The sequence below is a fragment of the Rhipicephalus microplus genome, unplaced genomic scaffold, assembly GCF_043290135.1.
Source record: "Rhipicephalus microplus isolate Deutch F79 unplaced genomic scaffold, USDA_Rmic scaffold_14, whole genome shotgun sequence".
NCBI classification, from domain to species: Eukaryota; Metazoa; Arthropoda; class Arachnida; order Ixodida; family Ixodidae; genus Rhipicephalus; species Rhipicephalus microplus.
In genome coordinates this window covers 33,527,572-33,553,690 of record NW_027464587.1, presented here as the reverse complement: position 1 = coordinate 33,553,690, position 26,119 = coordinate 33,527,572, and the positions used below count along the sequence as shown (strand labels likewise).

At 44.2% G+C, this 26,119-nt stretch overlaps 1 protein-coding gene across 2 annotated transcripts in view; it reads left to right on the top strand.

Annotated features, from left to right (window-relative positions):
* LOC119180657 (protein aurora borealis) overlaps positions 1 to 26,119 on the top strand; it is a 221,392-nt gene that overhangs the window by 25,942 nt on the left and 169,331 nt on the right. For both annotated transcript variants that reach the window (XM_037431768.2, XM_075882950.1), the window contains exon 3: positions 25,766 to 25,860. In XM_037431768.2, coding sequence (XP_037287665.2) covers positions 25,766 to 25,860 — 95 coding nt within the window. The remainder of the gene's footprint in view (positions 1 to 25,765; positions 25,861 to 26,119) is intronic.

Here is a 26,119-nt window from a genome sequence, read left to right as displayed (position 1 = left end):
CAACAAACAGAGTGGTGCAGGGTTGGCACCAGGAGGGAGGGGGGGGGAGGCATGGGTGAACTGGAGCTCCTCCCAGTATTCTCGCCTGCCCCCCCCCCCCCCCCCCCTGCTCACCCAAGTGGCCGGAAAGTTTACTCAAGAGATACGGTATTAAAATAGTATCATATAATGGGAAATTTCTCACCCCAAGTCATCTGGCCCCAGCCTGTGATAAAGAGGCACTTGAAATACAGTGCCATAAAAGAAATGCCTTTGACTGATAGTAGGTATGAAAAGAGTTCACAATTTGCAGTGTGGTCTGCTTATGTGACCCAGAAAGTTCGTGTCTCGGATGTAAGATGTAAGTACTACCGCAGAGAATATGCATTGCCATGCTGGGATTTCATAGCCGTGAGCGCTGGGTAACTCAAGACAGGCCGGGCATAGACCACGCAGGATGAACGTGCAGTGGCGCAGCCAGGGGTTGGCACATCAAGCCCATACCATCCCCTCAATAAAAAAAAAGAAAAGAAAGAAATTGCCATTGAATACAGGGTACAAAACAACGCTCGGCCACATTCCTCTCCCTCAAAAAAAAAAAAAAAATAAAAAATAAAAATCGCCGGCGCACCAATGCACTTGTTGCCCATATGCGGACTAGGACACGGGCTTAGCAAACAGCGCTTGCTTGAAACCATAGATGTTCATATACAGAGACAGTTTCGATACATAACAAGGTATTGTACCTTTTTATGTGAACTCTGTATTTGTGAAAGCTGGTAAGATGTGAAAAGACTGACACACATTATTGTTTTACAGATCTACTGTATTTTTTGTTATTTTGCTACTTAGCTTTTTCATTATTCTTTTCCCATTCCCGAGGTTTAGCAACTCTAGAAAGCTCGAGAACAGTGTTTTAACTTTTTTTTTGTAATCTAGGGCATCATGAGGAAACTTGGAATTGATATGAACATTACTTAGTGGTGTTAGTTATCCCTGATTCTCTAAAATGACTCTTTCGAAGGTATATTGTGATCTAGTGAACGCATTTAATTTTTTTGCTGCTGGTTACCTAGCTTAATTTCCTTTAATTGGTATTGCATTTTGTATATTGGCTGTTTGATGCACTGTATAAATTTTCATCTTATTAGCAAAAGCTATGTAAACATGTTAAATATTAATTTGTATCATACTGGGTTTCTCGAACGTCTGAAACTGGCGTGTTTAGAATCTGGGCCTTTAGCCCAGCTAAACGGTTCCAGCCACCAATAATTGGTATCCTCTTGTATTTTCAGAAGATTGTGGTGAATGAACATAAATAAATGCTAACTTTTTTTCCCTGATCCATTTATTGGTAGCTTTCTCAAAGCACGGTGAAATAGGCTTCTGCAGTTACTGACGGTTGCGTAGAGAGGCACACAGGAAACAAAGTGTTGACTTTAAACGAAAGGTTCATTTCGCCTCTGTACAGTGTTATGGCTTGGTGCCACTTGGACAATCTGAGTGATTACGGCAAAGTATGCCCTGCTTTGTTCTGTGTCCCCCAAATGCGCTTGAAGCAGCGCCAGCGCTTGTAAACCCTTGATGGCTCTACGCGAATCTCATCCAACCCTTTGGACACTCCCGACAGACTTGGATGGTTGCATGGCCTAGAAAGTGCTGTTTGCAGTCGAGGCTGCTTGCTTTGTTCAGCATGCTACAAGGCTTGGGAATTGCCTTCAGGCATGTTTCCAAAGCTCCGAGCCGTCTTCGTGGTGTGCTTGGGAGCTAGCCGTCATATGCATCATCACTGTACCTAACTACATGGCTGGTTTACTCCCATGGCCAGGTTATAGTGCTATGCTGTGTGGGGCTCTATTGTGCCTTAGGTGGACCTCTCCCTCGCTGCCGGACGAAATGGCTGGGTCTCTTCCCTCTTCTGTTGGGAATATGACAGTGCTTGACCTTTACACGAAGAAGACATCTTGATTTGGAGTGTCTAGAGGCTCCAAATGAGCTTCTATCATCATGTTTCAAGAGCTTCCTTCATCACGTAAAAATACGATACTATCAATATTGTAGCAAAATGCTACTTGCAGTAATGTAGATACTGTAAATAAATGTTCCTGTTATCAGCTCCGGCTCCTCTGCAATACCAGTGGTCGGAAACCTGTGCCGATTGCGCCCATTTGCGCCGGCTGGAAATAGCTTCGCCATACTGCTCCAAAAGGTTGTTTTTTTTTTTTGTCTGATTTGTGCCATTGCTGCACCATAAGGTGGTTGTGAAACTGAGAGTTATGTTGACAGCACGCATCGTGAGTGGATATTACGTGATGGGCGCCATCTTGTACACTGACGCTGTGGCTTTGCATTTGTGCTGTTGCAAAATCACGGAATCGGCCGATCGATTATTCTGACTTCTGTGCGGTTATGGTGGTGCATTTTCTGATAACTATTGGCAAAGAACAAGGGTAATGTGGCGACTACCGAAAAGCACGCCAGTATGACTTATCATCGACAAAAAGTTTACTCCACTCTTTTGTTAGCTAGGGACTACCTAAGAGCGCTCAGACCCCGATCACTACCGCCTCAAACATAGTGCGGGGCCGTGTTGAGCGTGCACTGCTTTGCAGAAATGTAAGCAGCTCCCTGTTGCGGAGGTGAGTGTTGTGGTTCGCAGGTACTGAAGCAAGCGTAGCGCACGCTTTCATGAGGCGACAGCCCAAACGCGCCTCTGTCTGCTGCCAAAACCGTTAGAGCATCGCTTGCAGAAAGCTCGCATCGTCGCATTAACGCAACAGGCTTCTCGCCACATTTGTGTAATCGGCAGCGGACTGGGGGCAAATGGCTTGGCACGGTGCGTACGCCAAGTAGGCGAAGTGCTGCATGCAACTATGTAGTAAACGATTGGCCCGCTGCGACCATACCGCGTCTCAAGAAAACTGTGTCAGTTTTCACTAAGTAGCATATCACGGCACACATTTATCGCGAACAGGCGATTATGTCCGTTTCGTCGCTATGTCAGAGGCTGTGTTGGCTGTGTATCCCGGATTCCGCAGTAGTTTCGAAATGCTCTTCAATGTCACCTTTGAGTGCCGTCGGACGGTTGTGTGAGAATGCCAATAATTTTTCAACCTTGGCAAAAAGAAAAAAAGGTGGCTTCGTGGTGGGCTTTTTAGGCAATAACTGCTGTATTGTTGTATTTATTCCTTCTTTAGTGGTCATGGCGCATGTAAAGAAATACATATTGGTACTTCGTGCGGGGGGGGGGGGGGGGGGGAATGGGCACAAAGCCGGCTCCATAGTCTCATAATAGGGAGGGTGGCGCGAAGTCAGCCCCATACATTGACATGATGGGGAGGAGGGGAGCTGCATTGAATCTTTGCCCCCTCCCTCTCCCCTGAATGGGAAGCCTGCACATGCTTATATACTTGGTGGTTAATGCATACTACATTTATTGTGTAGTTAGCCATGTTCCCGGCAGGTTCTCGGCACGCATGTACGTATTAGAAGGTTTTATTGTATCGAGCTTTGAATGTGTGTGTTTGTGTGCGCTGCTATACACTATATGTTGCTAGCTTGTTGGTGCAATATCCTTCACTATTTTATGTCACCACTGCTGTACATAATCATAATTTTGTTCATCGTATTTGTGGGCTTGCTGCTTTTGTATAAATGGTTATGTTAACTCGCGGAACAATAAACTAAATTAAAGCTAAATTTTTTTCCTCTGTGTGTGTCATTAATAAGATTCTTCATCTCCTGAGATAGTTTGCCAGTTACCCATCTTGTGACTGTACCTCCAGCTTCCATTGCACACTCTTTGATAATTCTAGTATGATTATGGTTCATTCTATAAACGCTAATGGCAGTTATCTCGTTTAGTGCCTCGAATCTATTCTGAAGTGAAACTCGGAATTCCTGTACTTTTCCTCTCACTGCCATTTCATTATTGGCTTCTTGCATATCAGTTCTTGTCTTTGCTTTTTTAAATCTAGGTGAATACGAGCTCTTATCATTCTATGGTCACTGCATCTGACCTTGCCAACTACTTCTACATGGGAAGCACGGACTGCTGGGCAAGTTGGTAATTCATTTTAACAGAGTTGCGCGAAAAAATTGAAATACGGAAGGAAGAAACCTGTAGACAGCGCACAACTTTATTGAAGAAAATAGACATATATATGCGGTTACAAGAACACACACACGCACACAAGAGAACACACCGAAAATACTCCTACATCCTGTACGATGCCTGGATGTGTACACAGAATGAGGTCTATTTAATTTTTTTTTTCGCCATTAGGACTTCGCTGCATCCACTTATGGTTAGCTCGTTTTCTGAAGAATGTATTCAAAATGCTTAAATTGTTACGCTCTGCGAACTTTACTAATAACTCCCCTCTGGCATTTTTGGAGCCGTTTCCATATTCACCCATTGCATGGTCTCCAGCCTGTTTCTTGCCTACTTTGGCATTAAAGTATCCCATCGAAATGCTATACTGTGTCTTTATTTATTGCAGACTCTATGTCTTCATAGAAGCGTTCTACTAAATGATCATCGTGGCTTGCTGTTGGCACATAGGCCTGTACCACCTCCATCTTGTACCTTTTGTTAAACTTAAAATGAAAGCCTCAAATGCAACCAACAAAGTAGAGCTAGTGGAGCTTTTGAAGTTAATAAGTAGGCGTAAGGTAGCCGGCATCAGAAGGTATAGCATGGAAAGAATTCAGCAGGCTGTAAAAAGCGGCAGAAGCCCGAAAGCTGCAAAGGCAGACTTGTGCATAGGCAAAAATTGAATATATGCATTGAGGAACAAGGAAGGCAATGTCATAACCAATATAGATAGGATAGTCAAGGTGGCGGAGGAGTTCTACAGACAGCTGTACAAAAGCCAAAATAACAAGCAACTAGGATGATATTGTGAGAAACAATAGGCCAGAGGCATTCAACATCTTACCAGTAACGACAAGGAAGTAAGGAAAGCCTCCTAGGAGGAATCGGGGGGCCAGACAGCTGCGCATATTGCGCATTTTTCATACATTTCCGTTTTCTTGCACCAAGCTGCTCCAAAAGCATAAAAATCGCGAAAATTGTGCTGAAATGCTCCAAAACAGCCTCTAAAGCTAGAATTTTGATGCCAACCTCAGTTCCAGCGGGCGGAAAAGGCCGAGTTGACAAATAAGACTTGCCCATGTGCGTTTTTTTACTTTGCAATTTTCTGGTGCTATTATGGTGATATTATGGTGGCGCCATAATATCATCTAAACTGTTGTAAAGATGCGTAACCCGGCAAAAATGTGCTATCCCGCATCGAGCGTGATGCTTCTACTAGCTACGTTGTGTGTTCTGGTACCACTGCTGCCTAGCGAAAACCAGAGTCAAGTGGCAAATGTTAGCGGGGTTGACTCTCGGGTTTTTCGTTGTGCGGTGCAGGTTCCTCCGGTAGCTGCGACTTTCATGTCAACGCTGCTGCGTTCTGTCGCATGCGCGTTTGCTGTGAGTGAGTAACTGTAAACGTGGAGCCATTTTCCTGCATGCTTCGCGTCTCCTGGATGCTCTAGCATGTGCGCATTCATTCTCAAAATGGATTTTGTAAGCGACACAACCTGTGCAACCCATTCCCGGTTTGCGCCCAATAGTTCAGCTTTACGTTTGATCAGTGTTTCGCTCGGCGGCCATTCCGCAGTGTGACCAGTGTACTTAGTGTTCTTTCTTCTTTTTTTTTTTGCTATATGCCGGCCTCTGTGTGTTTGCCGGTTCATTTGTGTGGACACGAATTTTTTAGCTGCTTTGCGCAGTGCGGGCCCTTTCAAGCCTGACCACACGTAAATGTTGCAACCCGTCAGCGCGTGGCTCTGACGCAGCGTTGCGCCTTCTTTTTATGGAGAGCGAGCGGACTGCAGCTTCGCATAGCCACGTGCCCCTTTTCACACAGAGAGGACGTGGCACCCCATCTAAAAGTCACGCGCTGCAAGGGTATGTTTGATCAGGCTTCTACGTGAATTGCGGCGCGGGTGGCAACGGCAAGTTAATGTATTATCAGAAGTTCCACATCAACGGTGATGACCTATGATATTAAAGAAAATAGAACAGGCCAGCGCGGGCCGTATTAATAACGTGCCGTTGCTTCTGTGGAGAGGTGTTATCAGTGTAATTTGCTTATTACTTAGTGCTATACGCATTCTTTAAGAGATAGGCCGTGCATCGAGGTTTATTGGCTATCACGCTGCACTCTTGAAGGTGGTCCCGCACGAGGTGGCTGTGAACAGCGATGCTGCACGCTTTTGTTGTCTGTCAAAAGCTCGCAGTACAGTTGATGCTATCATGTCAGGCTTTTCTTTAAGCGCAGGCCTATTGTTACGTTACTACAATTCTTGTGAAATCACAATTTTCGAAGTTGTCTGACTTTGATGCGTTTTTCTTTTTAAATGTTTCCGGGACACCTAGTTTTCAACAAAGCCTTTTTCAAATATTATTTCATATGTTTGTTATGAGGGCTACATAGTTCTCATGGTATGTAAAAAAAGTAGTGCAGTTCACACCTGGCAATAATCTGTTCAAAAAACTTCCTTCAAAATCTGTTTCAGTGTTATGTGTATTTTTGGTGAATTAAAATATGCACTGGTGCCCCCATGTTACTAAAGATTTGTATTTTAAGGCTCCCAAAACAACATAATAAATACTGCTAACTGCTCCGAAGCAAGGTTTTTCTGCTCCAAAATTGAACTTTCGCTGCTCCAAAAACTGCTCCCAATTCAGACTCGGCCATATCACCTCTGAAGAATGCAAAGCCGCTGGTGCAAATAAGGTAACAACGGACCTTCCTGAAAGATGGTGGAGAAATTGTGTTAGAAAAATTGGCCACGCTTTATATGATGCGTCTTTTGATGGGAAGGTACCGGAATCTTGGAAAAGGCCAACATAGTCTTAATCCATAAGAATGGAGATGCCATGGACTTGAAAAAAATACAGGCCGCTCGGCTTACTGTCCATTCTTTACAAACTATTTACAATAATAATAGCTAATAGAATTACAACGACATTAGAGTTAAAACAACCAAAGGACTGAGCAGGATTTCGTACAGGCTACTCTAGAATAGACCATGTTCATACTATCGATCGGATAATAGAAAAATGCACGGGAAACACGCAGCCCCTATGCATAGCTCTCATAGAAGACGTTTGACTCAATCGAGACATCAGTAGTAATCCAGGCACTACGGAATCAGGGCATCAATGAACCGTACATAAACATACCAAAAAAAAATCTACAGTGGAAAAAACGAAAATAAATTTAGAAAGAAAACTATTAACTATGGGTATCTTTATGGACCTCACAGAAGCTTTATATCTTGTAACCAACGACATATTGCTGCAAAAACTTGACAAGTATGGTATTCCTGGAGCACCATTAAGCCTCATTAGCATCTATCTCACAAACCGGCAATAGTACGAAGTTGTGAATCATACGACATCATCCCAAATGACAACTAACAGAGGAATTTCCCTGGGTTCCATTTTAGGCCCTTTTCTTTTCCTAGCATACATAAATGATTTACCCAGCTATATCTTAGAAGACTGCATTTCATACGTGGACGATACCAATATCTTTCTCACAGCTGAAATGGAAACCGAGCTTTACAAGAAAGGTAACGATATCCTGCTAAAGCTAGCTAACTGGCTCCAAGGAAATCATCTATTTGCAAGCACAACAAAAAGTAACTATATAATATTCACTGCAAAAAACACTCTACTAATGAACACTATATTTTTGAATATAGTGTTTATATAGTATATTTTTGAATATATATTTTCAATAGCCTTTTTTTGCAACGATTTAATCGCACAAAGTTTCTCGGTGTCCATCTCGACAGTCAGTTAAAAGGACATAAACACATACATGAAACAACACTGTCTATTCATAAGAAAATACCAATATTGTATAAACTGTGTTACATATTTCCTTTGCATCCCATTCGCACACTCTATATCAGTTTCATACATTTACACATTACGTACGCCATTCCAATATATGGACTCACATACCCCACCACTTTATTGTCACGTATCGCAACACAGAACACAGCGCTTCAAATTTTCTATTTAAAACAAACTGATTCAATTACATACGCATACTCATTACTTAACATTCTTCCTGTGAAATGCTACATTGATTATCATGTTCTCATATTGCTGTATAAAATCATGCATAAATTATACTGTGTCCTGTAAAAGTTAGTTACCAAAACACCCCATATCCAACACGATCAGTTACCTCCAGTATTTTAACAATTCTGAAGTATCGCATGAATTATGAATCATTTACATTCACACATACCGCATCACATCTTTGGAACAAACTACCAAAAGACCTAACAAGACGCCAGTAATTTACCTGTTATAAATTTCACTTAAATTGGTTCATGCTATATTGTATGAATTCTATCCCCGTCATACTAGTTCGTTGCATGCTCTAGCATTTGTATAACTGGATACGACATAAGGGCCCCCATCACAACTCCTCTGCGAGTTATGGGGCTCTGCCTTTATAACAAAACTGATGTACATATCTCCTTGTGAATAATAAATGTATTGAATTGCATTGATTGAATTCGGTCCACAGCCACCATAGTTTTCCATAAAGGAAGTGACAGAATCCCAAATAAAGAAGGGTGTAAGGCAAGGAGAGACGATCTCTCCAATGCTGTTCACCGCGTTTTTACAGGTTTTCAGAGCCCTAGATTAGGAAGAGATTGGGATAAGAGTTAATGGGGAGTATCCTAAGAGTATCTGATAACATTGCCTTGATGAGTAAGTCAAGCGAGGAATTACAGCTCATGATTACTGAACTCTAAACGGAAGGCAGAAGTGTAGGTTTGAAAATTAATGTGCACAAAACTAATGTGCAACAGTCTCAGCAGAAAACAGCACTGCGATACGTGAACAGACGCTGGAAGTTGTAAAGAAATATGTCTACTTAGGACAGGCAGTAACCGTGGAGCCGAACCATGAGAGTGAAATAACTAGAAGAATAAGGATGGGGTGGATCACATTCATCAAGCATTCTCAAATCATGAATGATAATTTGCCACTAACGCTGAAGAGGAAACGATATAACAGCTGCATCTTGCCAGTACTTACCAATGGAGCAGAAATATGGAGGCTTGCAAAGAGGTTTCAGCTTAAATTGAGGACGACACAGCAGGCGATAGAAAGGATAATGGTAGGTGTGACCGTAAGAGACAAGAAGAGAGCAGAGTGGGTCAGGGAACGAATCGGGTTTAAGGATATTAATGTTGTAATCAAGAAGAAATGGACAAGGGCCGGGCACGTAGCACATAGGCAGGATAACTGTTGGCCATTAAGGGTAACTGACTAAATTCCCAGAGCAGGCAAACGCACAAAGGGGGGACAGAAAGTTAGGTGGGCCCATAAGATTAAAAAGTTCGCAGGCATAACGTGGCAACGGAAAGTACAAGACCGGGTTGATTGGCGGATAATGGGAGAGGCCTTTGCCCTGCAGTGGGTGTAGTCAGGCTTATGATGTGTGTGTCATGGAAAGCCTGTGCGTACTCCAAACACAGAGGTAGCTGCTTCAAAAGTAGATTTTGCATGCTCCAATGGCTGCTCCAAAATGCTGGAAGGCATTCCCACCACTGCAGTACTTTCAAAGAATGAAATGAACTACAAGGAATGGATCACTGCGATTCCTCAACGGAATTTCGTACCTACTGCCAACAAGGTATGAAGTAAATTTTCACTACTGCTACCACAAATGTGCGATTGATGAGGTAGCCATCACAAGCGTTATCTTATTCTATTTTACCGCAAGGGCAATCCTGTGCTCGACATGTTTGCTGTAATTTATGTATGCGCCTTGCACTTCCACGCATCGTGCCTTGAGCATACATCATCGTACACCGATCCCCGGACAGGAAATGTTCTAGAGGTTTCCCTAAAAGTGTTGCTTGTGCCTTGAACCAGTGGCATTTCAATTACCTGGCTGCCCTTCGTATCTGTCGAAACAAGATGCTCTCCCAACAAGGAAATCTTCATATGCCAAGAAAGCGCACAGGAAGGTCTTGCTCATGCTATTTGAGTTTGCAGCCTTATAAACAAAGGCAGAGCAAATTTTGTCTTTTCCAGAAGTAATGGAGCGCTTATAAGAGAAAGGCATTCCATATTAATGGACCGATATTTAGCAAGGGTGGCTTGTTGGCCTTGTTGGTTTAGCAAGGTAAGCGCGGACGGGACAAAGAGAACAGGCACGAGTGCCAACTTTCTACAATGATTTATTGGAAGCCAGATCACAGGATGTGTACATGAAAGGGCGTACACTCATACATGTGCAAATGTGATGACATAATGATTTTTGGTATAACTGTCGTTCAAACGCCTGAAGAAACGCAAAGGAACAGAGGATAAACTTTCTTCATGTGCTTAAAGGACAGATAGACCGTGCATATCCAACTAGCCCAACTTTTGATCCTGATGATAATTCTTTATTATATAAAGATGGGGCGCTAACACAGTCTAGCCCTAGCTTGTGTATAGTAGCTGATTCAACTGCGTCGTTTGATCATTGTGTGTTCTCTACAGACTCTCCTAACCCGCCTTATTGGTCTGGTAGTTAAGGTACTCGGCTGCTGTCCCGCAGATTGCGCGATTGAGTCCCGGTCGTGGGGGTCGCATTTTCGATGGAAGCAAAAATGCTTGAGACCTGTGTGCTTAGATTCAGGTGCACGTTAAATAACCCTAGAAGGCTGAAATTTCGGAGATGTCCGCTCCGGAAATTTCCACACCGGACTCATATGATGGTTTTGGGATTTTAGTCTCAACAAAAGAACAAATACAGACTCACTTGCTAAATTCTGTGCTGAATGGGTGTGCCGCCCGCGATCTCAGACGTCAGTGTAGCTTGCCGATGGGCGCAGTCCGTGATCTCCTGACGCCGTGTAGCCCTCGCTGAGTGGTTCCTCGTCCTCAGACTCCTTTGACCATGTCCCCTATCATTCCTATCTCTTCTTTCTGTCGCTACTGTGTGGCGAGTGCTCAGACTTCTTTATCTTTCTACTGTTCTTTTTATCCACCTTTTCCCATCCCCTTCAAGGCGCTGCACAGTGTTGCCAAATTGGCAGACAGAAATTAAATGCCCCTTTTACCTTCTTTAAGAATCACGCATTCATTCATTACGCTTTTTGTGTTTAAACTCCTCTAAATATGTAAATAAAAGTGTGTTCTTTTTTACACGAGAAGCCTCACAAGCGTTCTTCTTCTCTGGTGCCTGGTTGCAGCTCGTACCCCCTCTTCGGTCATATGAAGGCCCAGCCAACATTACTAGCACGCAAGGCCCAACCGTCCGCAACTGCATCGCAGTGTGGAAAGGAGCTGCAGTGCCCCCACCTACCCTGGCACCTGTCCAAAAAGACGCCGGGCATGGCCCTCCAGACATGCCGCTACATCTCTTCTAGTTCACTATAATATGGGCCGAACTTTGCAACTGCTGAAATAAATAGTCAACCTTGGCCAAAATCACAACCACACAGAAGAAGAGAATGCATACACAGGACAGGTGCTGCCTACGCAACAGCCAGACACTCCTCAGTTGTTGAGTACTTGGCCTCGGCAAGTGTTAAAAGGTTTGCTAGTGTAGGCAACTAGGTATACTCTCTCTGCACCATTGTGGCACTGGACAAAAACAGCACCTAGGCCCACATAGCAAGAACGGATGGGGTTTGTAAATGCTGCCGTAGTTTGACGAACGACGTTTCTTGCACTTCACCCCACAACATCTTCCTTTGTGAATCGGTTAAGTGGAGAGGCAATGTGCGCAAAGTCTGCTACGAATCGCTGGTAGTAGATACAGAGACCCAGGAAACCTGAAAGCCTTCTTATATTCAGGCCTTGCAAACTTTGCAACGACTGCAGTTTTATCTGGGCAAGGCCTGATTCCTGGGACATGTCCCAGGAATCAGTTTTACAGTGAGAACTGTTATGAGACCACAACAAAGGTCGCGTGCACCGTAGTTGTTTGCCACCGCCGTTGTCCGTCACCCCTATCGCACGAAATAAAATTTGTGAAGAAAAACACCAAGGACACAGCGGAATTCTAATCCAGGTCTCCTGCACGGCATTCCAGTATTCTATCTCAGAGCCACGCTGGTGCTTGAAACTCCGTCGCAAACTTGCCTTAGCCCTTTTAGTCGCACTGTGTACAAATCTACACGCCAACTTCAATGGCACGTCACACCACATGTGTTTTCATCAAATGGCCTGAAACTTAGTGCGCACATTCGTGCAGGCCTCCTGAGGGGACAATTGGCGATCATTTAACTTGTTTATGCTGTGTATTGCTAAAGAGGATCATTTTGCTGTATACACAACCATGTTCGACGTAACTCGATCCACAACCAACGTGAACAGGATTATTTTGTTCGCTGAAAACATATACAACCAAAAAACTAACTGTGCATGCATTTTGGGCCTAATAGTGAATTATTTTTACGCAAGTATTGAAGCTCACTGGGGGGGGGGATATTTAGATTAGTCACACACTCATTAACTTTAACTACTGGAACTCATACAAAACAATGCTTTTCCTCACTTTCTTGCTTTGAATGTAATACTGAGTGTCCTGGAATTATGCCACGCAAATTTGATGCATTTCTGACAGTGCATCATAATTCGGGATTAAAGGGATTAGGCAGGTGGCTTGATGTCTGAAAAGAATTGTGTTAGTATGAGTAATAAAGCGTTTTAAAACAGCAAAGGAACAACCAGGTGAATTGCGTAATGAGGGGGTCGTCCAATGCTCCAACCCATCAAAAAAGCTTGTTCTTGTTCACCTTATTTAATGTGGTGCATACCCACTTCACGCATAATTCTTCATTGTCGTCGGCCAATGCCTAAAAGATTTGCACAGAAATCCTTGCAAGTGTGTAGCCGATGCCACACTTCTCTGAGTAATGGCAAAGGATAGCATTCTGAGTGCCGGCCTACTACACAAAAATTATAATGGCTTAGTGGGTACCTGCAAGTGTGTTCGTAGCAGTTACCCTAGGAGTGTTCAGCAAAGGCTCTGAAAGGCAGCTCTTCAAGCTTTTGCTGTGACTGTGCTGCACAGTTTTTTCAAAGCCAAAGTGCCATTTCTCCAGTTTTTGGTTCGATTCCCACGGACCATATGGCTTGAAGAACAGACAGCAGCCGTTTCAGGCTTTCTTCAAACGTGGCCGAAAGAGCAGTTGTCTCTTTGAGGCACACAGGGCATGTTTTCTATGTTAGACCGGACAAAATGAGCCTTTGAAACGTCGTTCAGGCCGAGCATATACTGAAAGGGGGGGACTTTTGAATTCGTATAGCTCGTCTGATGTCAAATATGTGGTGTTTTCTCGGTCCTGCTCATCCACTTATATTTGCGAGTATCAACTTTTAAGGTCCATTGACGAGGAAGTGTGCATGCCGTATAGCCTGTCCAAGAAGTCGTCAACCTGTGGCAGCAAACAAATGCCTTCTTTTGTAATGTTGCTCAGCTTGTGGTAATCAATGCAGAAACGCACAAGCAGCCATCTTTTTTTTTCAGGAGTCCCACCGGTGAGGCCCAAGGGCCTTCTGATAGATTATATTATCGTAGTCGAGAGTTCGACGGAATGCCGTCTGGTCAGGTAAAGGCATTGTTGAAAAAACAGGTCACTGACCAATGTCAAATAAAAACAAAGACGTTTCGAGATCCGTACGGATCCCTTGTTCACAATGGGATGACGGCTGAGCAACAGGTTCTTATGTAACGTTGAGCGCATGACGCAAAGTCCGGGAGTACACGTGGTTTAGTGTGCCAGATGATCTATTGATTGTGTTACTTGTCGTCTGAATGATTAGTGATTCGAGGTTCAGGTCGATTAGTGATTCGAGATTCGAGGTCGACCTTGCTGTAGACACTTCCAGACAATTGCTTCACAAGGACACGACATTGGCCGATCGCACACCGTTCGACGTCACCGAGCTGTGCACCTTGTTACGGTTTTGCCTATCCAACACTTACTTCTCGTACAAGGGTGAATTCTACAGGCAAGTTTTCGGTACCGCAATGGGAGCGTCGATTTCGGTCACAACTGCGAATATCACAATGGAAGCAATTGAGCAGAAAGCATTGGGAACATTTCAGCCGAGACCCAAGGTTTTTCTGAGATACGTCGACGACTGCTTCTGCGTGATAAAGAAGAAAGACGTCCAAGCTTTCCTTGACTGCCTAAATGGCATCGAGACCTCCATCAAGTTTACTGTGGAAGAAGAAAAAGACGGTTGCCTCCCTTTCTTGGATGCAGTTGTAAAACGTACTCCCACAGGCCTCGCCTTCGCTGTGTACCGAAAGCCAACGCACTCCGGTAGATACCTCGACTATGAGTCAGTCCACCCGGTAGCCCACAAACGCTCAGTGATTCGGTCTTTAGTTCAACGAGCGATTCGCACTTGTTCCGATGAAGGAAGCCTGCAGGAGGAGCTCCGGACCATTGAAGATGACCTGATCAGGAATGGATACCCCAAGATTTTTATTAGAAAAAGAACTAAATCCGTCATGCATAAACTGCAGTCAACTAGTCAAGCCATGCATAACACATCGTCTACAAAAAAGCGTGCATCGATTCCTTATATTCAAAATATAAGCGAAGCCCTAGCCCGTCTATTCAGAAAACGTGGTGTGCAGATCGCGCATGTTCCAGCAAGCAAGCTTAAAGCTGAGTTGCTAAATGTGAAGGATCCTCTCCCTCGGCAACACTTTCCTGGTGTAGTCTACAAGATACCATGCGCCGATTGCGAATCGGTGTACATTGGCACAAGTGGAAATTACTGCAGACGTCTGATGCAACACAAGAATGATGTCGCCAAGGGCCACACAGTGACAAATGCACTCGCAGAGCATGCCGAGAAGACGGGCCACGAGATAAGCTGGGACAACGCACGCATCATGGCCACGGAGAAGAATTTTACAACCAGACTGAACCTCGAATCACTAATCATTCAGACGACAAGTAACACAATCAATAGATCATCTGGCACACTAAACCACGTGTACTCCCGGACTTTGCGTCATGCGCTCAACGTTACATAAGAACCTGTTGCTCAGCCGTCATCCCATTGTGAACAAGGGATCCGTACGGATCTCGAAACGTCTTTGTTTTTATTTGACATTGGTCAGTGACCTGTTTTTTCAACATTATATTATCGTGTAGCATATTCTTGACACTCTGCTGCATGACCTCACATTCTTTTTGAGCAATGTGACATGGGTTCTGTCAGATCGGTTTTGCTGTTTCTTCTGTGATTATACCATGTTTAGTCAGAGGCGCTTGATCCACTCGTGACTTCAAGGAAAAGCAGTCTTTGAACTGGTAAAGACGGCATATTCAAGTCGGTATTAAACTCGTACCAATGTCGACTGGTGGTGGATGGGCTAAATCAAAGTGCATAAGGACATATTAAGCAATCAATACATCTTTACATTTGGATTACTTGTGCAGGTCTCTCAATGTTTGCATAGCATAACTACTCGTTGATGGCAGCCGGACCTCTCAAAAAGCTTAAGCTCATCATCTGACTTCAGGTAGCTTTGGGAAGCTGTCTTCATGATGACGTATCCCTTGAAGCTACCTTTTTATCATTACGTTGATCAAAAGGCTCTTGCATCGTTGCATCGCACCTACGGCCACAAGCGAAACAAGACAATGCACATACTGCAAGCATACCGCAAACAAACGGCACTTGTGCCATGAAACCAAGCGAGAGGCAGAGACGGTGAAAAAGAAATGAAAAGGGTAGCCAGCGTGCTACAACAGGGAGAGTGAGAGAAAAGGGTGCCTATGTCGTTGATCTGAGGCCCCACCCTGCACGGATTTGTTGTGAAAAGTCTCACCCATTTGACAGGGTGGTGACATCTTCCACATTGCAGCTGCTAGTAGCCGTCAGATTTGGCGGGCAACCCAGTTGCCATACATAGTTGCCGTTAAATTTTGCGGGCCGCTATGTAGATTCCCACTCGCGAGTCAGCGGCTGTGATATGCCTGTGAAAAAATTGGTTAGCATGCATAGCTAGCATACAGCACTCTCAAAAACATGAAGGCTGGCATTTTCAACATAGTAACTGCAATGCCGCGAGCCTTCGCGGCTGTTTCACTGGGGATTTCTCACATGCACGCGAGTTATGTGATTACTCACGACGAGTTTGTGTTTTGCCGTAAGCTGCTTGCCTTTCTCTCATGGCCGTACCATCCAAAGGTTTGTTCTTATAGCATTGCGTGTGTGTGCATGCAGGTAACATGCATGTTGTCTTCGCAGAATGCTTCCGTTCTTCTAAGGAAGGGCTGATAATGAAAACCGTGGCTTTCGTTCTACGTAATCCAACTTCACAGATAATTTTAGTATTTCATTATTTCTGCTTGGGGCATTTTCATGTGTGCCAGCCAGCGGTCAAATATTCCAGGGCTGTCCACAACTAGCTTTGATTAATATAGGTTACTTTGAACATTACATGTAGACTGAGTCGAATAAAAGAGCCTGCAAGTCCAAATACGAGGTATTTAATTCAGAAGTAATGAAAGGATACATGAACATACGTAGCAGCTCTGAAATAGCATATTTACAAATCTCTTATTCATTTGTGATGCTTTTTTCTTAAGGATAGGCTTACAAGACTCGTGCTTTATTCCTAGCCCTGTGGAACTACAGCAGCTTTAAGATATAAATCCAGACGTAGTCAGTGCAACGCAGGCCCCATCTACCTCGCCGCTTGCAAGTGAGTAAGTACATGAAGTTTTGTATAAGTGAATATTGAACTTGTGGTTTAATAAAATGCAACTACACAACATTTGTTGCATATGGTATAATCAGTCAATCTTTGTCATGAAAAATTGTTCTGCTGCGCTATCAGAAATACCTTCTTGTCTTGAATCACCAAAAAGCCCCATTAGCCACCTACATGTCAGTGCATATGTATTTCAAAAACCACCAGCTAATATAAAAGCAACTATGATACACTTAATACAAATGCCTGTCATTTTGCCTGTCATCTTTCCTGTCATTTCTCTCTTTTAATCTTGCCTGTCATCTCTTCACTACTTTTTACTTCCTTCCTCCAGGCGGCAAGGGTTAACCTTGTGTATGTGCCCTCTCTTGGTCACATAATAGTATTGGGTTATAGTGGCTTTGTACAGCTGGCGCTGGCATGCTTTTTTATAATTCTTTTAATAGTCTAGGTTATCAGGCTACACGCATGGCTAGTGGCGACCTTCTTTTTGAAGTCCAAAGCAAGGCCCAGCACGAAAATCTGTCGAAACTCACCTCTTTCGGAGCCATACCTGTATCTGTCACATCGCACCGTTCCTTAACAGTTCCCGAGGCGTAGTGTCTGATCAAGACTTAATTAACCTAAGAGACAGTGAGCTCCTTGAGGGCTGGAACGAACAGCACGTAACGCATGTACAGAGAATCAAGATCAGGCGTGACAACAAAGAAACTCCGACAAAGCACCTCATTCTTGCATTTTGCACATGCACACTTCCAAAATATATTGAAGCAGTCTACCTGAAGTTAAAAAGTTCCGCCCTAAATCCCCAACCCCCACCATTGTTTTAAGTACCAGCATTTCAGCCACGGCTCTCACAGCTGCCGCGACCGTCAAACCAATGCAAAGTGTAGTTCGCACGAACACGCTACAGACAAATGTGAAGAAGCCACTACCCACTGCGTAAACTGCGATGGTGGACACCCCGCTTACTCTCGCACATGCCCTACATGGAAACATGAAAAAGAAGTACTCACACTGAAAGTAAATGAAAACAACTCGTTTAGGGAGGCGTGCAAGCGTCTATCTTTGCAAGGTCTTTCGTTCACGGAGCTGGCATGAAAGGGGCTGTGCCACCAAAATCCGGGGCGCCCGTACGTACCACACAAAGTGGACGGACGGCAGTGCCATTCACCCCCTCAGCGAAAGTAGCACAAGCTCTTCCGCCACAAAAAGGCTTGCAGGCCTCCGGACCTGAAGCCGCTGGACCTTCTGCTTTGACAGATAGCCCTAAGACTGCCATGTAAGCACGCGTGAACTGCGAGCAGGCATCCAGCATCACTTCGTCTGAGGTGATGGACACAACAGCAAGTCCTACGGTGTCTTCGGCGCCGCAGGACAGGCGCGGCTCTTTGGAGCACGCCAGAAAGTAAAAAATCATTATCATGGGCTCTGACAAGGGCTCCTGACTTAAGGCAATAGTACATTTAGGACACACAGCACTCATTTACACTCATAATGAATGCACAAATTATACAATGGAACGTCAGAGGACTGCTTAGAAACCTCGACGATATCCAGGAACTCTTACACAAACATTCTCCAAAAGTACTGTGTGTACAAGAGACACACTTAAATTCCAGGAACACTAATTTTCTGTAGCGTAATGTAATATTAAAAAAGAATCGCAATGACGCTGTAGCGTCCTGTGGTGGGGTGGCCATTATAGTTGATCAGGCTATTGCATGTACACATTTACCACTACACATTTCTTGAGGCAGGGGCTGTTCGAGCAGTTCTTTTGAACAAACTCGTCACCATCTGCTCTCTTTGCATACCTCTGCTGTACCGCCTTGAAAAGCATGAATTTCAGTCCTTGATAGATTAACTACTTGAGCCTTATCTGGTTCTTGGAGACTTTAATGCACATAGTTGTTTATGGGGTGATTCTCGCGGCAGGCTGTCTAATTGAATATTTCCTTTTCTCATCCACCGCTTGTCTTTTGAATCAGATGCAACCAACATATTGCAACCTGGCCAACAACACCTACTCGTCTTTAGGTCTCAGCATTACATCCACTTCACTCCTACCCCTGCTCAAATGAAAAGTCATTAGTAATCCTTACAGAAGTGATCACTTTCCAATAATTCTGAGCATACCAATATGTAATGCATGTCCGCCACAGATTCCCAAATGGTATTGACAAGGCCGACTAGGAGGCGTTTCGAAAAACTACTCACCTAAGTTGGTCTAACATACGTGGCTTAAGCATAGATGCAGCTATTGACTTCTTTACCGCTTTTTATAATTGATGCTGAAACAAAATTTATCCCACAAACGGGACTCTGCACAAAGCGACGAGCTCCTTGGTGGAATAGCGAGTGTCAAAATGCATGCAAAAAGCAAAATAAAGCGTGGAGACTGCTTCGATGCTCACTGACAGTCAAGAATTTTGACAGTTTCTAAGTCCCAAGAAAGAAGAGTCCATTGACAAGATAGAAGAGAGAGCTGGCAGAAATTTTCAACGGGTATTAATTCATATACAGATCAGGCGAGAGTCTGGAACATGGTTGGTAAAGTAGCAGGACTACAAGCAGACTCAGTTCCACTAGTGAACACACAAGGCGACAGCTTGGAGGACCAGGCGAACTCTCTTGGGGTGCACTTAGAACAGGTGTCCAGCTTGTCGCATTATACTCAAGCATTTCAGCGACATAAACATTATATTGACACCGTTTTGCCGAAGGATTTTCAAAAATTGCGGAACCTCTTACAAGACTGACACGGCCAGATGTACCCTTTATATGAACGGAAGAACAACAACAAGCCTTCGTAGAGCTACGCAATCGACTGCAGACAGCTCTAGTGCTGGCACATTTTGACGACACTGCCGACACCGAGATCCACACAGACGCCAGCAACGTAGGAATCGGAGCCATTCTAGTTCAATGGCAGAACGGCGCAGAGCGTGTGATCGCTTACGCGAGCCGCAGTCTCGCAAAAGCAGAGGCTAACTACTCTACCACCGAAAAAGAGTGCCTAGCTGTCGTTTGGGTCATTAGCAAGTTTAGACCCTACCTATACGGCCGGCCATTTCGAGCGGTCAGTGACCACCATTCGCTCTGTTGGCTTGCCAGTCTACGGGATCCATCAGGCCGCCTTGTCCGCTGGAGCCTCCGCCTTCAAGAGTACGACATAACGGTGGTCTACCGATCAGGACATAAACATACAGATGCTGACTGCCTGTCTCGTGCTCCTGTTTCCCCGACGTCATCTCACACTGAACAAGATTTACCGTTTCTTGGCATCGTCGATGTGGTGCAGATGGCTGAGCTTCAACGTGAGGACACTGAACTACTACCTGTCATCCAGCATCTTCAAGGAGAAGACGTTATCGTCCCACGCCTGCTCTCACGTGGTATAACGTCGTATTGCCTGCGGAACAATGTTCTCTACAAGAGAAATCTTGAGGGCAGCTAAGAAATTTTTCTCCTCGCCATTCCAACGGCACTGCGTGATGAAGTTTTGCAGGCGTGCCACAACGATCCTTCTGCGGGTCACTTAGTCTTTGCTAGTACATTAGTGCGCATCCGACAAAAGTACTACTGGCCACAGCTGTATTAGTCCGTTCAGCGCTATGTCCGTAGAGCTGTGACTGTCAGAGGCGTGAAGTTCCACCTGCAAAAGCCGCCGGCTTTTTACAACCTTTAGATCCACCTCGAGCACCGTTTCAGCAAGTAGGAATGGATCTTGTTGGTCTATTCCCTATGTGATCTTCAGAAAATAAGTGGATAATCATCGCAACCGACCATCTGACTCGCTATGCAGAAACCAAAGTTGTGCCTAGTGGAACTGCAGTTGAAGTCGCCAGATTCTTCGTCCATGACATTGTTTTGCGTCATGGTGCACCTGCTGTTCTCATAACTGATCGCGGAGCAGCATTTACGGCAGAGTTTTTGCAACAAGTCACCAAGCTGACGCACACCAACCACCGGAAAACAGCAGTTTATCATCCTCAAAGGAACGATTTGACGGAGCAGTTAAACAAAACACTGACCGACATGCCATCTATGTATGTTGATGTTGAGCACAAAGCATGTGATGAAATTTTGCCGTACGTCACGTTTGTTTATAATACCGCTGTGCAAGAGACCACAGACCTAACACCACTCGAGCATGTTTATGGCCGTAGCGTCACAACAACGTTAGAGTCTATGCTCCCCGTAGACCAGGACACCAGTGGAAATGACAGTGTTGACGAATTCATTGAGAAAGCCGACAAAGCCCGCCAGCTTGCACGGAACCGCATTCGCACGCAGCAAGATATTGACGCTCGCCGTTACAACCAAGGCCAAAGGAACGTTCACTATTAACCAGGTGACTATGTATGGGTGTGGACACCAGTTCGACTTCGTGGGCTTTTGGAGAAGCTATTGCAATGCTACTTTGGCCCTTACGAAGTTGTGCGCTGCCTCAGTGACGTGAATTACCAGGTAGTTCCTCAAAGCTCGGATACCAGTTCAAACCGAAGACGTCCACGTCCAGAAGTAGTCCATGTAGTACGGATGAAACCGTACCACGCCCGCGAGTTATGGAAAACAGAAAATAGAGCGCAAATTCACGAAACACGAGGCATGCAATGAATCTTTTTCTTTAGCTGAACTCCCCAGGTTCTGACCGAGTAGTATATGAAATGTTAAAACATCTGCCATCCGAAACGCGAAAAGCCCTTTTCTCCCTGTATATTGAATGCTGTGTGGTTTTCGAGCGAAATTCCCTCAGCCTGGAAAGAAGCCATCGTTATTCCTACCCTAAAACGGGGCAAGGACTCGTCCTCTGTGTCAAGCTACAGGCCCATCACCTTAACTAGCTCTCTGCAAGATTTTTGAAAACATGATAAACAGGCTATTCATGCACTTCCTTGAGACAAGTAATCTACTTGACCTTCACCAGTGCGGGTTTAGAGAAGCTAAATCCACTACTGACCACCTTGTCCATAACGAGGCACAAATTTGGGACGTTTTCATTCATAACCAATTTTTCTCTCTGTGTTCCTCGATATGGAAAGGGCCTATGACACTGCGTGGCGCTACGGCATCATCAGAAACCTGTCACATTTAGGTGTTCGGGGAAAAATGTTGACTATAATTGAAAGTTACCTGTCCAATCGTACATTTCGTGTTCGAGTAGGCGCTGTTTTATCCCGAACGCTTGTCCAAGGAACAGGAGTGCCACAAGGTGATATACTGAGTTGCACACTTTTTATTGTGAAAATGATTTCCTTGCACCTATACATTCCTCGTAATATGTGTTATTGCAGACATGTCGACAATGTACAGGTTGGTTTTGAATCCAACCTTTCCATGTGTGAACGACAAATACAGCTGAGTGTAAACAAGGTCTTACAATGGGTATACAAAAATGGTTTTAAATTGAACCCACAAAAGAGCACTTGCGTCCTATTCTCCTGAAAGAGGGGCGTTCATCCAGATCCTGAGATTGATCTTTATAGTCAGCCTCTGTCAGTAAAGACCGTGCATAAATTTCTAGGCCTCATATTAGACGCAAAACTAACTGTCATACCCCACATAAAATATACAAAAAAGAAGTGTTTAAAACTATGAATGTTCTGAAAGTGTTGTCACGCACCACGTGGAGTAGTGACAGGAAGTGTCTACTCTATCTGTATAAAAGCCTCATTCGCACTCGCCTAGACTGCTGGGCTGTTGTCTATCAGTTTGCCACACCAACTGCCCTGAAGATGCTAGACGCCCTTCACCATCTCGCAATTCGTCTTTCTGCAGGTGCTTTTCGCACGAGCCCTGTAGAAAGCCTCCACGCTGAATTGAACGAGTGGTTGCTCCACCTGTAGAGATCTTACACAGCTTTTGTATATTTTTTGAAAGTAAACTATGATGAGGAACACCCTGCACACTCTACAATTAATGATCTCTCCTGTTCAGCATTCTTCGACAACCATCCTTCTTTGAGGCAGCCCTACTCGTTGCGTGTAAGGAGCCTAGCTCAGAAAATGGGCGTGCCATTTCTCAAACACCATGTGGCAGCCCCCGCTGTAAATCTCTCAAGTGCTTCTCAAGTGCTATCACTTGTGCATGATAAAGTTTCGTGTCTAAATATATACAGTATTTGTCACGTCTTCGATGATGTAATGGGCGATATTCGTGGATGGTTTACGGTTTAGCGATGAAAGCCTCTAGCGCTTCGCCCCACTCATCATTCACTACGTGGATATGCTATGATTTTTTTTTCCTGGTGGTAGCACACAATTGATCGCATGCTTCTTGCCTGCTGTGAAGGGTGACAATGACTGCATCATTAATGCTGCACTCTGAGCAGTGAAATAAACTACCAGCTTATGTTACCGCAGGATGCCCATGCATAGCGCGGACCGTGCCAATTATTACGCGGGTAAAAGCGAGTGCTGATGCTGCTGTTCCTCATCGGACTAACTAATTACGGTTGAACATACAATTTGTATCAGTTTACTACAGCGAAATTAAGCTCTGACATGCATCTTATACGTAGCAGTTTGTTTCCAACGTGGGTGATGGGGTGGCTGGTTGGGACTCGCTTTCCTGTGCAGCATCATGGGTGCTGGCATTGCCTTGGGTCGTTGCTCTTACAGCGGGGACCGGCTTAAACAAGTACAGATGTACAGCGAACTCATTATGACTTCCGCAGTTCGTCATAATAACAGCAACTACCCGATTTCAGCAGATAAACTCGGCATTGCCTGCCGGCGAGTGCAGTCCGCTGTCCTCACCGTCCCGCGCGTGATGTCATTAAGCCTCGACCAATCACAGGCGGGGGCGAGATTCGCTATGGTGGCCGCAGTGTTACTTGCTTTCAGCAAAATAAAGTTATTTGACTTAGTTTATGCATATTTTGACTTGATTTTCGAGTTCTCCTCACGAAATTAAGTATCATAACACTATAACCTCGATTTTTTAAAAAAGTGTTGGAGTTTCCCTTTAAGGCCTGACTACACATACCCATTTCAGCATGCCAGCGCATGGCTTTTATAATGCTGCATCACGCCCTGTCTCTTTGGAGAGAGAAAGAGAGAGAGGGAGTGTGAATTTCCACAGCACAGCACGGCCCCTCCGCAGAAAGTCATTCTAGCTTTTTCTCCGAGTCTCTCGTAAAGAAAAAAAAAGAAACGAATATGAAAAAATGCTAGGATTGAGGCAATCTAAAAGCAGTAGGTACACGGGTGTTAGAACCATATTTTTGTTGCTCTTCATTATCAAGAATAATAATAATAATCTTGAGTACACTAGTGCTAACAGCATCGTTAGAAATGCTGATCGAAAGTTGTCCGTTACTATCTGGCAAAAGGCAAAATTATTTGACACTTCACTGATCTGTGTAGTTAATGAGCATGCACATCACACACTCAGTGCCTAGAAAAAATGTATGGCTGTAGTCCTGTAAAGATGTCCAATTCGGTTTATGACCCAGAGTGCGTATTCAGAAAAATGTTTTACACTAGAAGTGTTCGAGAATAGTTTGGGATGCTGAACATGCTAAGTTGTTAATTAGTGACAAGAACAGCAAACTGAAGCGAAGCATTGTGAGTTTGCCCCATGAGATTGATGGTAGGTGTCACCTAATTTTGACTTTTTGAGACTGTGCAGCTTATGGTCAACAAAGTAGCCACTGTGAGAGTTAATTATGTTTTGGATGAACACTTTGTTTGGATAGAAAAGTGGTTGTGGTAGCCAGCACTGCTGAGCATAGGGATTTGAGAAAACTGAAGAAGGGAGGAGTGGTACGCCATCCGCTTCTCGAGTCGTACGTACGGCACTAGCACTATATAGCGCAGGCACTTATTCGTGTTGGCACACCAATACATTGGGATGCTCCGGTGCCGGTGTCTTTTGCATATAAAAGCAGCAGCACGTACCAAAGAGCGCCTGCATAGATGCATTATTATTACACCTGTGTAGGTACTCGTGAGTATGTCCAAAATCGTATGTCTTATCGTATATGTTAAAGTTATTTTGGTGTGTGTGTGTGTGTGTGTGTGTGTGTGTGTGTGCGTGCGTGTGCATGCGCTAAATGCATGCCATACTTTATTGGGGCAGGGCGAGCTGGAAAGGTTATATATTTGATGACTTCTGATACTTAGCCAAAGCCCAATAATGTTTTAAGGTACTATCAACAGCAAAAGTATGCGGGATGTTTGATGCACAACAAATGGGAATTTTGGCTATATCAGTGCTTAGTACTTGTAATAAAGCTGGTGGTTGCATAGGTCGTAATTACAAATGCAGTATGAAACATTTATTTTGAAATTACATTCCCAGGCAAAACGGGGATTAAGCCTTATTGAACATTTTGCGTCCCGTAAACTTTTGCTGTAGGTAGTACAAACATTTAATATAGTACTTACAAATGAAGCCTTGGTGCATGTATTTACAATAGTCTATATGTCGGTAAGTAGCAGGCCTTTAGATGGTCTACACAACACAGTCTTTAGGCGGTGTGAGTAATGTAGTCTTTACGCAGTAATTAAAAGGAGGCCTTTAGGCGGTTTACATAATATAATCTAAGTAAAATAGTAAGAGATGATTCTTCGGACAGTTTACACAATAAAGTCTTTATACAATAGTTAGAAGGATGCCTTTAGATGGTGTCTTTATGAAGTAGTAAAAAGGAAGCCTTTTGATTATCTATTAACAATTGTTACTAGACTGCAAATGCTTGTAGATGGTTACCAATGTTAACGAATGCTTACTAAGTGGTCTACTGAATGCTACCAGCCATATTTTAAGGGAAATGATGCACACAATTGTGTACAAAGGGTTAATTGCCTGAGGTAATTAGGATGAGTAAGTGCCATATGACTTAGGCAAATTCTTTGTGGAAGAAACTGCGATGGCTGTTGGTGGAGCCGACATTTTCTGTTAAGAGAGTATAAGGTTGAGAAAGCATGATGGGGAACATCATTTTAGGTTTGCATTTCTAATGCAGTTTATTATTATCACATCTATTTCATGTGCAGCGCCGGTCGTTCCGGTGGTCTATTGAGCAGATGGCCGGTCTGTGGCCGGCAAACATAGAGGAAGAACAGGAGCCTAGTCTTCTACAACCTGCAAGGTAACCTGCTTGTGCTTCTTTTTTTTTTCTGTATTCATATAAAGGGCCCTGAAGGGGTTTCTCTTATAACTTGCATTAGCACCTCAGCCTAGGCAAAACAACTTGCCCTGCTCGAGATCCCTCCTTCACAACTCCACTGAGTGGTTAGGCCGAAGCTCCACCTTCTGGAGTCTGTTGCCGATGCTCCATGCTTCTCATGTTGATGTTTCTTATACCAAGTTGAGCCACATACCTAGCGGCACATTTTTCTTTCTGCTTT